General features: G+C 43.5%; 1 protein-coding gene across 1 annotated transcript in view; it reads left to right on the forward strand.

Annotated features, from left to right (window-relative positions):
* The window catches only part of LOC138283088 (synaptonemal complex protein 2-like), a 413,718-nt gene that overhangs the window by 288,475 nt on the left and 107,370 nt on the right, over positions 1-17,873 (forward strand). The window contains exon 11 of the mRNA XM_069221232.1: positions 8,984-9,045. Coding sequence (XP_069077333.1) covers positions 8,984-9,045 — 62 coding nt within the window. The remainder of the gene's footprint in view (positions 1-8,983; positions 9,046-17,873) is intronic.

A 17,873-nucleotide genomic window follows, 5' to 3' on the forward strand; every position in this document is an offset into this window, starting at 1 on the left:
GCCTGAAGGGCCAGTTTTACAGTACTCCATATTCTCCTGACACAGGGTTCCCGTGAGCAGAGGGTTGCAGGAGACCCAGTGGTGGCCCTAGAGATAAGGATAGGAGTGGGGCTAATGCAGATACGCAGACCCATGGAGCAGTGGGGCTTCCTTGAACTAACAAGGGGCTGCCAGCCGTTGGACTGTGCCTCAGAGCCACCTTTTGTTTAGTGGTGACAGTGGAGGTCCCCCCTGGCTTGGGCCAGTGGAATGCGGTCCAAGTGCTGCCCCGGCGCTGGGACTGTGCCATTGTGGCGGCCGCAGCTGCTGATCTGGGGCCCTTGAGAACAGCAGACAAAAAGGGCTGTTGAGCCCTTATCTAGACTGCCATGCTGGACCTCACTCAGTGGCAGTGGGACCCTCTCTGGTGCAGCAGAGGATGGCACGAGTGCTGTGGGAGTCACAGAGTGAGCTAGGAGTGCTTTCGAAATCCCTGGATAGGGGCCCTCAAGTTGAGTTACTAGAAGGGGCGTTCAGGCCCCACAAAGAAATACAGGCAGGTGAGGCACCCCTGCCCACTCATTGGGCATTGAAAGGGGGTGACCTCTATTGGCCGCAGCTGCCAGGTTGTGCCCCTTCCAGGACAGTGACTGACTTCACTAGTTGGATACTGTCAGTGGGGTGCCTGGGTAACGCTTGAGATGCCTAATTTTGGGAAATCCTATTATTGACTCAACGCCAGCCCAAAACTTCCTGCACCTCCTCTTCCTCCATCCATTTGTTGCACCATATCCGACCTGCGGGTGGTCCTTCATCTCTCGGCCTGGCAAGGTGACTACACAAGAGGCTGGTGCCACTGCACCTGAAGCACACTGTTGGACGTGCTGCAGCAGGAGTGCTTATAGGCTACTTGCTTCCAGGTGGGCCCTGTAGATTGTCTTGTCATCTGCTGGAAATACTGGGTTGTGGGAAATGGCTAGCCACAAAAATCCTAAACAGACGGGGGAAAATGGACAGTCAGATGCACAACGGACAGAATAGTCGGCTGAGGCATCAACTATGCAAGATAATGTGGCCCTACTTCTGGCAATCCAATCCTCCTGGGAGGCACTGGAGGGAAGAATAGGAGTGGTGAAATCTGAGGCCTCTCTTTTATGCCAGAACTTATGTAATGTGTCTGAAAGAATGACAGAGGCTGAAAAAAGGAACTCTGAAGTAGAAGATGCAGTTCAGGGGCTTCAGAGCGACATGGCTGGTGTTTGTGCCTCTACTAAAGATGCAGTCAGGAGGCTGGAAGATGCTGAAAGCCACTCTTGCCGCAATAACCTGCACTTTGTGGCTTTCCCGGAAGGGGTCAAGGGTACCAAAATGGGCCTCTTTATGAACCAGTGGCTAAGAGCTTCCCTCCCAACTCAATTCTTCCCCTGCTTTGTAATAGAACGCGCTCATAGAGCAATGGATGGGAGTCTCTTCCCATTTGTGTGACCCCGCCCCCCTATGCCCATGATAGTGAGATTTTTTAACTTTCTTGACTGAGACATCCTGTGGGAAGTGCGATGCAAAGGTGAAATACGTCATTAGAACTCTAAAATCCTGGTATTCCCGGACTACACCTGTGAAGTCCAAAAACAGGGCTGAACCTTTGTTTAAACTAAGCTGCAGGCTTTACAACTAAAATACATAATCTGTTTTGTGCTAAGCTCAAGGTCCTCTACCCAGGGAAGTCAGTTTTCTTTCACTCACCAGAGGAGGCCTGGTCTTGGCTTGAGGAGCGCCCATGGCTGGTGAGACAAGGAGAGCGGCCTCGTTAAAGCTCCCTTTGCGAGAAGGGTGAGATACCCAAGGATAAACGATTGGGGAGGAGCTTTGGCAATGGGTTGTAAAGGAACTCCATTGGCAGACTCTGCGCGACCAGTGACTGGGGGTTCCCTCTGACACCGAGGGTGAGCTGTGATTGGCTTTGAAAAAGGCTAAACAAGACAGACCCCCTGTTGTAGAATCTCCTGGCCTCATTGAGGGGGAACCGACGTCGAATGGATCACACCCACCTTCCCTAGAGATCATCAGCCTGGAACACGAACACACAAGACATATATCCCTTGTGAGACATGGTTCCAGAGGCAAGGAGGTCAAGGCAGCTGAGATGGCATATCGAGCCAGAGAAATCAGGAGAGATTTGATTTTCTTCTTCCTACCTTCCCCAGGAGTTGAGAGTAAACTTCTGCACTTTCTGAGTGTTATTGTTTGGGTGTTCTCGAGTTTAGAAAACTGGTGGGCTGCAGACCTCTCATATGCTCCTTGTGCACTTTTTTGATGTGGTTTTAAGCTCGAGGGACATTGGGTCGTGGAGGGGTTGTTTGTGGGGGTGTTGTTTTCTTCTTACCTTTGATTGTGAAAGAGAGTCACTGTCAAAATTGCTCCTTATAGCACTAGAGAATATCACCTGAACACACAGTACACATTGTTTACAGCATGGCACAGTCCTGACCCCTAGAGACCTCAAGTCTCACAGTCCTAACCTGGAATGTCAGTGTTTTAGGTAACAAGATTAAGTGAGGCCTTGTGACCCAATACATAAAAAGGCTAAAGGGCTGAAGTGGTTCTCCTCCAGAAGACGCTCCTCCAGGGGACCCACTGCAGATTTGTGGGGTGGGTGTGTATACTACACTGGCCCACGCAAGATGTACCCCCCTCCATTTCAGTTGGAAAGAACATAGACAGATCCCAGTGGCAGGCTTACAGAGATGCAGGGACACTGGAACGGGCCGAGATGACCCTGTTGAGCGTCTATGCACCTTCTTGACTACAGACACCAACCTCGGCCAAAGGTTACTGACATACTCCTTGAGTCGACTTCATCAGTTCATGTCTTGGGTTGGGACTTTAATGACGTCATGGCCACGGACTTTGACCGTTCTGGTGCCCTTGTGGTGACCCCCGGTGATGGCATTGCCACAGTTTGTTGACTCAGTGGGTTTGTCTGATTTCTGGCAGCACAGACACCCATTGGATAAAAAATATTCTTTTAGGTCAACAACGCACAAGGTTTACTCTACATTGAATTACGTGTTTTCCCCTTAGGGGAAGGTTATGGAAGTTGTGCAGGCAGAGTATTTGGCCCAGGGCCTGTCCGATCATTCCCCCTTGTTGGTTGAGATGGGGCAACTTGGCTGCCCGGTGGCCCTAAGGGTTTTAAATTAAATGCCTGGGAACTTGAGACATCGGGAGGTCGCCGGGGGACTACATGTCAAAACTGAATTATACTTCACTTTAATTATTAGGGTTCTGTGTCCTCCAAGATTGAACTATGGCAGGCTTACAAGACCATCGTTCGGGATAGGGCACAAAATCTGATAGCACAGAAGAAAAGTAGGTACGTGGCAGAACTTGGAGTTGGAAGCCCATGTCCTACACCTGGATGGGGCGTCAGGGGGGACTTCGACTGACCTCCCTTATTCTTAGGTAGATAACTGCCAAATTAAATATTGGGAGCTGGAAGGGGGAAAAATAAACAAATGATGGCCACGCTGCATTGCTTATATGAGACAGGGGATAAGGCAGAAAAGCTCCTAGCATGGCTGAGTAGAAGGGAACTAAAGGGGTGTTGAGTGTACGCCCTAACAAATCAGGCATGGGACTCCTGCGACACTGACGCACAGATTGCGGAGGAGTTCGCCCACTATTATATATTGTTTTATAAGACCTGACCTCCTCAAAGATTCTGACATTACACAATATTTTGCTGCCCTTCCCACCCCTGTGCTGTGTGCTGAGGCCTGAGAGTCCCTGTGAAGGGATTTAACACTGAGTGAGGTACAGGCAGCTATTGCAAAATTTACACTAGGCAAGGCACCAGGGCCAAATGGCATTACAGTAACGTTTTATGAATGGTACTCCGGACTGTTGGGGCCTCACGTGCTGAACCTGCTCAGGGGTGTGGGGGAACAAGGGGCCCTGCCCCCAAATCTTCAGAGAGTCACCATCACAGTGATCCCAAAAGAAGGTAAGCTCAGGGATCGGTGCAATTCATATCGCCCAAACTCACTGCTAAACATTGAAGTCAAAATCTTTGTCACAATTTTAGCTATGTGGCTTTTGTGGGTCATCACGTCTCAATTGGTATTCATGCCAGGGTGGCCCATGAGGCTAAACTTAGACTTAGCAGTTTGAGTGAATGGGGCGTTGTCCTCAGAGTTCCCAGTTAAGGGAAGGGACTAGGCAGGGATGTCCTTTGTCTCTGCTTTTATTTGCCTTGCTGTTGAATGGTTTGCCTGCATAGTGAGAACACATCCCGGTGTCAAGGTATTTCGTATATTGGCAGCAGATGAGGCAGAAGAAAAAAATATGGCTCTGTACAGATGATATCCTTTAGTATATTAGTGAATCAGCAACCACAATCCCAGTGCCCTTTCAGATCTTTGGAGATTATAGGGTGCATTCAGGCTGTAGGGTTAATTGTGACAAATTTGTGCTGTACTCGCCATAAGGCCTGGTAGACCAATCATTACTCCTGCAGGGGTTGGGTGTAAACAGAGATGATTTAAAAATCTGGGGATCTTTATGACACCACAGAAACCGCTAAGTTGTTGCCGCAATCTTGAGATGTTGATCTTGAATTTTCTAGCAGGCGTTGGGTGGTGGAGGGGGTTCCCCTTCACAATGATGGAGCGAGTAGCCCTTTTAAAAATGATCACGCTCCCTAAACTGCTATGTGCGATTCAGAACATCTATTACCAAGTTTCGCAGGCTGTGTCCACCAGAATAAATGGTCTTTGAGAGGTCTTTGATTTGGAACGGCTGTCATCCTAGAGGGCTGCTCAGAACATAGCAGTGCAACCCATGCAACAGCGGGATTGCTCTCCCTGATGTCAAAGCATACTACTGAGCTGCCCACTTGATTAACATCAATGATTGGATCTTTACACCCCAAGATCATTCAATCTTTGGACTAGAATGGGCTAAGCTTGAGCCCAGATCACATTTACACTGCCTCTGTGGTGGGTGGGGGGCCCAGCAGCTGCCACCGGTGACTCAAGTGGCCCTGGAATCTTGGCAGAAGACCACAATGATGATTGGTTGGGCATATAAAATGACTAAGATAACACCCCTTTGGATGGGAACATAGCTGGGTGATATGTCGAAACTCTGGGGATTTGGGACCTGGGATATGACTAACATCTCCTCTATTGCGGATCTACTGGAAAGTGGTGATATATTGCCCTTCTCTCTTCAATGGGAATATCACCTACACCCACCTCCATTTCTGAAATGTGTTTGCACCATACCTGCTAGACTGAAGGGTTTGGGAGGGCGTAGATTCTGGAATTCGCTCCCCTAGAAGGGTCGATACTAATGAGGTGATGGGGAAAGGAGTCATCTCCATTATGTATAAGACGTTAAATAATAAGCTGGACAATCTGGTTCAGCTCAGGCAGAGATGGATGCGAGATGTGGGGGACCCTGAGAACATTGATTGGGAGCTGGGGTTCACTTATCCCAGAGACGGATCCATAAAATCTCACATGCAGTTAATACAATTTAAAATACTACACAGGGTTTATTATGATCGGCGCAGGTTTCATGGTATGGGGAGGACTGCCACCCCGACATATCTATGCTGTGCCGAGGCTATTGGATCATTCATACACACACTTAGGGAATGTCCCCTCATACAGACATATTTGACAATGATTATTCAGGAACATAAATGCCATGTTGGAAGATACTTTTCTGTTTCACCTGATCCAATAATGTGGACGTCCCTCACTTTAAGATGCTCTTCAGTGCTCTGGGACTGGTAGTGGCAGAGAGAGATATGGCCAGACTCTGAGGGGCACGAAAGTACCAGCCATTCATGAATGGAGGCGGGGAATAGATCCATACATGGCAGCGGAGAAAGTCACCTACTGCATTAGTGGATGCCCCAATAAGTTTAAAAAGATATGGGGCAGCTGGACGGAATATTATGGACTGGAGTCTATGGAAGGCAACTTCGGTCCTGACTTAAACCCGGAAGCCTGACTGACCTATGCGAACAAAGGAGTGACCGGATGCGACTTGTGCATTACTCCTTTTTGGCTGTGTTTGGGTGCTTTACGACTTGTGTACATCATGGCGCGCATTGCTGTTGACTCCCTTTGTATTTTCGTGAACATTGGTGCATGTTGCGCTTCGCTGTTTCTTGTTTGCTGCTTATTGCTTACAAATAAAACATTTATTTGGGGGAAAAAAGGTATCTCGCCTTGCAAAGTCCTTTCAGTTGTTTGAGCATGCATTGGGGAGTACCGTGACTTGGTGTATTTCTGAATAAATACTCTCTGAAGGAGGCCTGGTCAGAAAGAAGCCAAACATCATCACTCGTTCTGCCATCTTTGATACTATTCAGTTATTTTAATGCCTTAAGCAGAAAAGCAGGCGTTTGTACCGAAGTGGCTTAGTATGACTCTTTCCAAGCACAATTAGAAATCACGCTACCAAAACTCTTGCAGAGCGCAGCATTGGTGGGTTCTTAACTATCAACACTTCACACCGGATTTGTTTGGTAAAATCTGGTTTCCAATCTGTATTCCAGGCTTTTGGTAATACAATGCAAACAACTATCACTATAGAGTGGATAGAGGTAGAATTTTCATACTTTATAACTCTCTCCCGGACCCTTCATTTACATCTGCACACTGCATTCAGTTGTCACCATCTTCAATACTTACTGTGACCTTTTCTCTGCGAGAAAGAGGTTTCACCTCTCTTACTGAGTAACACCCAATATTTTGGGATGATCAGTCTTGGATCCTAAAAAAAATGGTAGCCCTGGACCATACACAGAGCAGAATGCCAGTAAGGTGCCAAAGCATCATATTAGAAGATCGGAAACAAGGTCTGAGTGAAAGGATTTCTTGAATCTAAAGTAATCTTAGCAGTGTCAATCCCAACATCGGCCTGGCGTCTCACGGCCTTTAATCAGCAAAATAACCTTAAATATTTGTTGGACAGACCCATTAATCTACTTACCAGTAATATGTAAATATTTCATATTAAGTAGCTTAATGAGATAATAAAACCTGTTCATAGAAAGCTAGATTCTCTTGAATTTTGTAAAACTGTTATGAGCAGTTCTCCAACTGGACCTTCTTTGTAATGTATATATTGAATACCTTTCTACTACATTACTCTCACATCTAATAACTCTCAAACAGACAATGAAAGTTAGTTACCATACAACTTGAGCCCTGTGATTTGGCAATCTTCTAGCCTGCGTATTCGGAATTCAAAACTCACAACAAATAAGATTGGCCAGTGGAAATGGTGGTTTTCATAAACAAATTAGGCTATAGGTAAGCCATGTCCTATATTGATTGAGGACTAAATACAACATTGACCAAAGTATAATTGCCTGTTATAAAACAATAAAGTATATTAGGAGTTGGCAGTTGAAGAATACGTTTGAATCAAGTCACAATGTAGTCTATGATAATTAAGTTGGTTAATCGTGATTCATAGCCTCCACTATAATTTCATACAATTTCTTTAAGTGTGGTTCCAAGCAATTTTTGATTTAATGTGTCTGCCAACATGTGTTTCGCCGCCTACTGAAAGTAAAGTCCAGCTTTCAGATAGTTTCCCTACATGGATCACCAGGTGCCCTTACTCTTTCTTTTAGTTTGGACCGCAGGGACTTCACTTTTTACTAATCTAGGCAGGATGAATGTCGCAAGTTAACGATAAAGGAATTTGATCGCACTATCTGAAACCTGGACTTTACTTTCAGTCAAGTGTTTACTTACACTACAGCCTCGATAGCACCTACTTAACCACCTATCCTTCAAAACGTCCCAGGCCTTTGCGCCGCATAGGGAGTGAAATACGTGTTGGCTGACATATTAAAGCAAAAATTGCTTTGAACCATACCTATAAACAAATTGAATTAAATTATGGCTGACAACACTTTGAATCACGATTAACCAACTTAATTATCATAGACTACATTGTGACTTTAATCAAATTTACCCCAACAGTTAACACCCAATATACTTTACTTCATTCTTTTTTCAGTGGATAAAAGGGGTTCTACCCAATTTAGGGTTCTGACAGCTCCGAAGTTAAGCCTATTCCGACATAGCTCCTATCTTTACTCCTCACATTATTGCCTCGATCTATTGTGAAATAGCAATTCCAATGGCTAATGAAAAAAAAAAAACACTGGCACTAACGGAGCATATGTCCAATAGTTGTAAGTAACCTGAGCATTTGTAGGGATTTATCTGCTGTAAATTATAGATTTCTCTGTAGCGCCAGAAGTGCTCCTTAACAAAACAAAAACCGCACAGATCCTGGAGGTTAAGAGCAGCAACCTGCATCTTTAAAAGTGGAATGTGGACATTGCACAGTAAAATAAATAATGGTTATTAAAATTAGATAGCTACATATGGAGCATACACACTTGCACAAATATATGTGAACTTTAATCTATTGGACACCTTATGTGGAGGCCACGAATGTTTATTAACTGTACATATAAACGTAAAGCAGGAGCTCACAACGTATCCGTAGGTTGATGTAAACTTAGCATATAGGAGATAGATGCATTCGGATGCTGTACCAAAGACGACAAATTTATCGTGATCTTCAGAGATTACCAGAGAGATGAGCAGAAGAGTTCACTGGGTGATAAAGGAGAGAATTGCATGGGAAATTGATTAATGTTTGGGCTAGAAGCAAGAAGATTCAGTTAAAATATTTGTCAGTGATATTACAGGCACATTACCAAAATGGAAAAAAGAATCAAACAGTGCCAACATGTTTTCATAGTCCTTAGGAACATAAATATTCACTGACATAGCATGCTTAGGATTCAACAGATATATTGTAATACATTGTACACCCGTGTTAAGTAAATGGTGCATCAAAAATATGAAGTGGATGGTATTTTTTGTAAAATAAAACTATTCTGGACACCTGCTATTTCATTTCCACTGTAATTATAAGGTTTTGTTTTCATTTGTTATAGAACTGTACACCTGAAAGAGCTCAGAGGAAAAAATCCAGTTCCAAGAATACAACCAATTCAAAGTAAAGTAGAAGTTTCATATGTGTATTTTTCATTGTACTCCGAATGCATGATTTATGTTTCATTGTGCAATTTCTTCTACCCAACCTGGCAAGGAGCCCTGATCCTACAAGATGGTGTTGCTTTGAAAAAACTTGAAGCATCCACAGCTGTGCAGCTCTCTGCACACCACAGCCATCTCGCAGTCTATAGACAGCTGTAGACTTAAAGGGGCCTTCTAAAGTAAAGAGAAAAAGTTCATGCATCACTAATATTTACCAACAATAGACATTGTAGAATGTTGATTTGTTTGCTATCTGCTCCTATTTTTAGATGTTATGACATCAGTGCTTAATTTGTAAATAAAAAGGTGCCCAAAGCCGCCCTCAAACATGCAGCTTCTGCCATTAAATGTGTGAACATGGAATACTCAGGCAGCGTAATCCTGAAGCCATCTCGGGCCTCTTCAATCCATATAAAGCCACTCCCTGCCCCTTCAGCTCACTCTTGCAGCTTTCTACTTTCTCTCTTTGTGACGCTTTCTCGTTTTTCCCTTCATCTGTCTTTCGCATATATGTCTTTTGCGCACAGTAAATGCTTGCGGCAGAAGAATAAGCCCCGGCCCTCAAAAATAAGTGCTGGTGCCCCGCACCGGAAACAACAAGCACAAATTAAGCACTGTGTGACATTCATTTAACTTTTCTCTTAAACTAGCCCCTCATTGTCTGGTTTTCCGTCTAGCATTCAGGTGAGGAACAGAACTCAAATACTTCTTTCTTTTGATGAAAGTGTAAATTTTACACGGCAGGTCGGATACATGAACTTTAAGATAGTAAGCGGTTTGGCATCCATTACTCTCGACAAAAGAAACGTAATCAATCCAAAGAGGCTAAAAACAATACACTTGGAATATCCTCTTTTTTTTGGTCTCTGTTCCCCACTTTACTACTGAATGTATATAAACCAGTATTCCAAGTTAAAGAATAGATGCAGCTTGTTACACTGCAGGTGAGCACCTCTTCTCAGGTAAATTGTCAGCTGTTTAAGGTTGAAAAACTCCTGGATTATTTTCATACAAATGAATAGTTTATTGAATCCTGATATATACTTTTTCATAACTCACTCCACTACATAAGACTACAGCAATATTTTCTGATCCTGCAGAGAAATGTAGCAGGTTCTAACTACAAAGGATACATTAAAGTGATGCAGTGCCAAAGAGGACATTTTAACACACTTTTTTGATAGCACCATAATACATCTTATGTGTCCACTGACCTAGCCTAACCCCCTGACAGATGTCCACTGTTTCAATTAGTAGAGCACCGTTTAAAATGTTTTATTTGCTCTCCCATCGCAGGCTTCTCCTAGTATATAGAATCTTCAGCTGCAGAGCCTGTAGCACTCAATAATTATAACTCTTCTATTACTGTTCTCCAAATCTGAAAAGTATTACTTAGCTCTTGCTATAAAGGTTTAAAAGGAATTTTGATATTTGTCTAACTTAACGTCATACCTGTAATCTCTAATGAAATGTTTTACTGACTATGCATTCTAGGTCCTTTAGTCAATATATTTTAGTGATTATGGCCTGAATATCCTGATTTTAAACAGGAATAGGTTAAGATGCCCAATGAAGACCCTCACTGAAACATTTTTTTGCAAAAGAACAGCCTATTGAAAATCATGATAGTTCTGCAGATGATGTACATCATTGAAAAACAGTTCTGCAAAATGTAAATTTGAAAACAAACATTTCTGCTTATGTTTTCCAGCATGAAACGATGGAAGCATATTAGCAAGTGCAAGTATAGAGGAAACAAGTCCACACATATTGGGGGAAGTGAATTCATACCTAATATTTTATCTATTGTGCTAAAAATGGGAGAGTTCATGGAAACCTCAAGACAATTTGAGGCTCATGAACCCAGTGGATCCCTATGAGTGCAGATGAACCCTCCTCCCCCAGACCTTTATCTCATTGGGGACCTTCCCTGTGGTTTGGGAGACCATCCATTGGTTTCCTTGCCATGTACTCTCAAAGAGTTGGCCCTGCCTTGCCCTTTTCCTACATCCTATCTATTGCAAAACCTAGAGAACAGTCATCCCTGCTTCAAATACACTGCTGTTACTGCATTGCACTTTGTGTGAAATTGATAATGTTCATAATGGCAAGACCAGATTACGCCAGCATAGTACACATACACGTCCGCAAAAAATGATAAAACAGAACTGCTGCAAAGGCAATGGTGTAAGACTCTGCCAACACAATCAAAAACATGACAATGTAAAACCAGCTCTAAAATGTATTCAATGGCGACAAGTGGTAAAAGAGAATTAGTTTTTTTTGCAGTATGCAAAGCATGCTGTAAATAAAGCCTGCGTGCAAAAAAACTAGAAGCTGTCAGTCCACCACATCATATCACCAACAAACTTTAAAGACACAAACATGGATGCAGATCATTTGCAAGTTCAATGTCCAAAAATGTGGAACGGTCTGAATTTGTGCTTGCGTAAACTCCTAAAAATGTAGCTACTTAAGTGAACTTTTGAGTGGATCATAGAAATGGTGGCAGTGAGTGGATCTGGGGGCTATATTGGCTAGGGCAGGGTTTATATTCCGTGCATGATTTGCCACATTCATTATGTTTATTTAAACTTATATGCACTCTGAGGTAGCCATGAAGTAGTGTGCAATGTTTTATGAAGTTTATAAATAATACAACATGTTGCCTTCTGGCCTCCGATCTCAGTATAATCATGTGGCCTTGGGCAAACAAGGCCGTTTTAATATTTTTTTATGAAATTACATTGTTTCCATGGTACTTGCAATAGTGAGTGTAAATCGAAATCTTATCGTGGTCAACTTCTGGTACATTTGTCTTTAGAGTTACCCTTAACTGAGGGAAAACATCTTTTTATTTTACCTAGTTGAGTGCAAGATTGAGGGTGGCTTTGGCACATAGAGGAACAAGACCCACAACCTTTTCCTCTCCAGCATCCTTCACTCTATAATCAGATTTAGTCTGGGAATGTACAAGGTATCCCACCAAATCAGACCCCTGTAAATTGTATCTGTCCTGTCATGTATACACCAGGACCATTCTGGGATGAGGGCAAGGTTTTCTCCTCCCTAAAGGGCCTTCTGAGGAAGGAAACACCACCCCAATCTGGTTTCTTGAAAATTCAGGCTTCAAGGAATAAATTCACCCTCATTGGCAGTGAGCTGCTACCCAACTACTTGGGACTGGACATGTAAGATCTAGGTCCACTCCAGGTGTTGGAAGAGCACTGACTTTGACGCACAACTGTGAGTACCCTGTTGTGGCAATTTCGGAATGTGGAGCTGAGTGCTGTCACTTACTTGTTCTTGAGAATAATGCCCTGCTGAAGCTCTTGTGGCTTGTGCTTCTTCTGACCGTTCATACATGGAATCAGCAAGACCGCTAAGAGCCAATATATATGGAATACAGTGCCAGTGCATATTGTATCCAAGCACAACATCTTCACTCATCCACTGGGACCCATACTGACCAATTGCCGCACTGAAGTTTCAAATGTTTTCTTTTATTTGTAGTTTAAGTTTTTATTTTGCCTCATACATTGTGTTTACTGGAAATACATAGAAAAGTCTCGATTCTATGGGGAACTCATTGGGTGGATTTTTTTCTCCTTCGTAATTTCCAGGTGCTTTACTGTTTTCTGAAACATGCTCCAAACAAGGATATCCACTGCCAAAGTAAAATTCTACTTGTATCTTAGATGTAGGTTCTACTAACCTCTCTTGTCCAAAGGGTTATTTTCAGGATTGCTAGACCAGTCAACCCAGGCAATATCAGTCAGGGTATTCTAAATGGTGGTATAACTTATACACTGTTTTCTAGTTTCCAATATGGGTAATAATTGTAGAGCCAGGACTTAAGGGCCTTTGGTTAGTGATGGCATCCATGCTATCGAAACCTAGCTTCAAAAAGCACATTTACATAGTGGCACAGCTACGGTGACCACTTATATATAAAGCCAATATTTTGCTTAATTTGTAAAGGTGTACAGTCATATGCATGTAACTTTATTTCAGGGCACAGCAACCCCATGTCACACGTTTTAAAATCTAGATGATCTAAAGGTCCTAAGCAAACTAAGAATTGACACACCATGCTCTAGAACATTGATACTCAAAGTATGGCCCGGGGGCCGCATGCGGCCCTCCTGACCTTCACATGTGGCCCCATTGAGAAAAGCAGCACTGGGCTGCTGTTTACTCTACTCAGCACTAACATCAAAAAGATGTTAAATGAAGCAGGCAATTATTTATTTAAAACGTTAATCCATGTTAAATAAAGGAAGTAACCATTGACTTCTGCACCACTTAACTTTAGGATCACCTTTATTTTTAAAGACATCTTGCAGCCAAAGTCTAAAACCATGATAACGTTTCGATAGAATTCAAAACTTGTATTTATTTAACACACACTGCCTTTTCACTTTAGTACATCAGAATATATCAGTGCTTTGAGAAGTATTGTTTCAAAAGTGATAGTTCTCAAACATGAATTTAAAGACATTCATTCTTCCCTCCACCCTAATTAAATGTCAATAGTGAGCTAGTTGTTGTGTGCACTCTGAGTGATCTGGGTTTCTATTACACATGAAAAACATATATTTTATTAAATCAAACACAGTAGAGGTTTTTGTACAGCGGACATCCTGAAGTCGCGTATTTCGAGGTCCTCATATGTTATAATGATGAAAAAAGAGGGAAAGTGAAAGGAAACAATTGCTTAGGCTCACAAAATTTGGTAACGTGGGGAAGGCATTTATCCCATGTTTGTTTGGTTTCACATTGTGTAATCAAGCAACTAGATGTATATGATTTGCTTCACCTGTACTACCTTACTGCCAACCCCTCCCCAGACCGACCACAACCTGCTGACATTAATTGTAGCCCTCGGTCACATCACAGACCAAAGTTTTTGGTCCCTGAGAAAATATATGAGTACCCATTCTCTAGAACTTGTCAAGAAATCTTTTTTTATAACACATTAATTGACTTTAATACAAACGCAACAAACATCACCATTATATATCTTGTGCAGTGGAACTATTGAATAAATTGGCCTGGCGATTGTAATACCTGTGAGCAGTTACACATGTCACAATTGTTTGCTTGCTTTTAATCAATTTTCATCCACCCCCTGCTGTCACCTATGCAAATGGTGGCTACTCACCGAAGGTCTTGATTTCTTTGTCTAAAGATTGTGATGATATCCTTTCCAGCGTCAATTGAATGCCCCTGTATTGGCACCAAACTGACTATATTTTACAAAGCTTCAGTGGAGAACCTCTTGCTGCATACATGGGGATCTGTAAACACCTGCAGCTATCTAAGCAATATCGCCAGCGATCAAGGGTAGGCGGGTCCGGTGGTTTCCATGCTTTGTTTTTATCTCTTTCTGCGAGCAGCAGCCCAAGCCCACAACAAAGTGGCCTGGTATCTATTATTTTCTAAATCCTCCATCACGTGCAATAGTGTTAGTTTAGGGTTTTTAGGAATTCTCCAATCCCACACCAGACATGACAGGATGCCCTCCCAGAAGGGTTCTAGTCTTTACCGTGTCCAAACACAGTGTAGCCAATCACCACTCAATGGTCCGCAGTGCAGGTACGTCCGTGGATCGGTATTCCTCACCTTCACACAGTTCTTCCTCGGGTAGTAATTCTATGTAGATATTTTAATTGTTAAAGTTGGAATTGGGAGTCTGTAGCTGCCTCCAGAGAGGAGGCCCTCCCCTTTCTCCAGCCATCATCTGTTAGTGGGCCCAAGTCCTCTGTCCATGCCTCCCTCAGACAGTCAAATATGTCTGCCGAGTTATTAATCAATGAGCGGTAGATGGTCCTGCAACTGATACTCTGTCTCCTGTGTGGCGGCCATTGCTAACTATCTGAGAACCCTTAGCTGCTCGGGTGGTCTCAATGTACAAGGGGCTCACGCAGACCTGGTTGTTCTTCCACCCAGTTTCACATGCTGTTGTGATACTCAAAAAATGTTTTGTCCTTGAAAAGGACCTTAAGGTAAGCAATGAACAGCAACATATGTTTAAAGTTTCATCACCATCTTTTGTTTGACCGCTGTAAAGGAGGGCCTTTGCCATTCTGGACTATACCATCAGAGTCCTCCAACAATCATCTGCGCAGCCATATATCACATTCTTCAGTCGGCAGGAAGATTGCAACACTGCATTTGTCGGCAATGTTGAATACATGGCCAAACATCAGGTAATTTGTGGCCCCTAGAGAAGGCTTGGGGGAAAAGGACCTCTGCTTCTGCTCAACTATGAAGCACCCGATACCTTTTCTGATGGCATCCAGGTTTTTAACCGTTCCATTGTAAAGGCGGTGGGGTTAGGGTCCTCTGACTCCTCTGGGATCCCAATGATATGCAGGTTATTTCGTCTAGATCTTCCCTCCAAATCCTCTGCCTATAGCAGAAGAACATTTTTTTTTTTGAAGTGTGGTGATTTGGGATGAACATGTGCAGGGCAAATCCTCAGCTTCTGTTAGTCTGCCCTGTCTCCGTGACACTCTTAACTGTGTTCTGGAAATCCTGTTCAAGCAGCGATAAGTCTATGCTGAGTTGCCCAATCTTGCCCTCTAGTGATATCCAGGAGCCCTGGATGGCTTGCCAAATAAAGTCTGTGTGGTCGACAAAGGTCTAGGGCTCCGACAGGCCTGAAGTCTCATTTGGAACAGGAGTTTGTGTACTAAATTTATAAATTTTGCATTGTGAGGAGTATGTTCGTCCTTCCTCATGTCAACCCTGCTGTGAGGCTACAGTGTGTTGCCAGGTCCCTTTGTGCAATTGGCCAGTATCTGCCTGTTTGGGGCCCTTCTTTCAGTCCTCTCATTCGTGGTAGTGTGGCTGTGCTGGGGAAGGGTAGGTCGCTGGCATAGATGCAGAGCCCGGGTGACACCATTCCACAACCAAGGGGAGTAGCGGCGGGTAGTCCACAAGGTAATCCTCATTGGCTCATGGGGCAGAGGGGGCACCATCAACAGAGGACGAGCCAGTCAGCCCCCAACAACTGTTTTATTCATGAGACACCAACTTGCCTGCCAGAGTTGTTTGGCATGCTCATGGGGTGGGCAGTCTTCTACTCCCCAGCAGATGGGGCAGCTTGCGGCCACTCAACCCTGAGGCTCTCCCAGTGATGGAGGCCTGGGTCTGCCTATTCTCTCCCTCACTGCAACCTGACCCAGCAGATATGCATTTAGGGCCAGGCCAAAGCTCCTGCCACCTGTGATGCCTACCATGCTCTGTCCCCTCACCTGGGGCCGGTGGGATCAGAAGCACCCCTGGCTACTGGTTGCCACTGTGTCCCTCTCCCACATTGTCTGGTGCAAGGTCCCTGTGCCATTACGGGGAGGGTGCCTGTCCCCAATGTGCTCTAGTACAAGTCTGAGTCCTGAGCAGCTGATCAGGGACATTGACACCTCGTTTGCTCCCCCAACAGCAAAAGTGCCCAAAATAGAGGCTGTTTACCACAAATGAGGACCGATCAGAGCAGGGTTTATGGCTGAGCTTAGTGCGGCCGTCATTATGCACAGCAGTGCCACACCCCCTCCTTTATATTTTTTATTGTTTTACTAAGCTTGGGACAGTGATCATCAGTTGAGGTTTGTCCATAATAATGGACCAAGAAACAATATGTCCTAGATGCGGTTTTGGTATCCGCTTCATGCAGCAACCTGTATCCGTAACAGCAGGAACATTTTCACTGGATGATGTATATAACATCCTGCTTTTGGGAACACAAACCCACTACAGTCGTAAATTAATGGTCAATGATCTGACAGTCATACAGAGTTGCAGAAGCTATTCAATTTTTAACCACAACCTTCACTAACCAATCTCAGCAGATTTGATTACCCTCAAACTCTGAGACCTTTAGCATCATTCTCAACTACTTATTAGAACTGGGAATACCAATCCCTTCAAGTTCTTTGAAAGATCCCAATGAGAAAAATGTTGATTATATTTATAAAGTAACAGACTGCTTACTACACCAAAGTGACCCAGAATCACAAATTGAGGTAATAAACCCCAAGAACACCTAAGTTCTAAACAAATTGGCTCCCCAAGTAAATGAGCAAATGGAAGTAGGGTCATATTGTTGCCAGTAAATAGTTAAGTTGCACATTTTCCATAAAAGTAAATGCTGGAATCCCAGCCCAAGTATGACAGTATTGTGCAAAATCAGCTGAAGAATTTGCTAGATAACTATTTGGAGAGAGAAAGACTACTTTGCCAAATGCATCAATGAGTCTTCAAACAAAAAGAAAGACATTTCCAAACCTTTCATGCTCACCATAACAGCACTGTGAATATCTGTTGCAATTTGTTAAACAGATCCTGAGATATAGTTCTGAACAATCCTAAATCCAAGCTTTCAACGTGACGGCAGAAACTTATCCTACATAAATCAATCTTTCCTACACTTTCTTATGATAGTGCCTCTGTGCTAAAGTCCTTGTTATTGATGGACATAGTCCTTAACCATCTGAAACATGCAATATTCTCCCTACTCCATAAAAGAAAAAAAGATATTGCTCCATTAAATACTGACCAACTACCAACTGTTGCACGTTTTCTGACTTGTCTTATCCTCTGACAAATTCTGCAAGATGTAGTATCACATCCACTGTAAAGCTATTTTGAACAGAACTAGCTCACTAAAGATCGCCTTTCAAGTTAAGATTGTCAAAGCTTCTTCCATCCTTCTTGAAAAGAGGCCCTCCTCACCACACTCAATAGAGGCTGTCTTGATTCTACCGTCTCTCTATGCTGTCTGTC

The sequence above is a fragment of the Pleurodeles waltl genome, chromosome 2_2, assembly GCF_031143425.1.
Source record: "Pleurodeles waltl isolate 20211129_DDA chromosome 2_2, aPleWal1.hap1.20221129, whole genome shotgun sequence".
NCBI lineage: Eukaryota > Metazoa > Chordata > Amphibia > Caudata > Salamandridae > Pleurodeles > Pleurodeles waltl.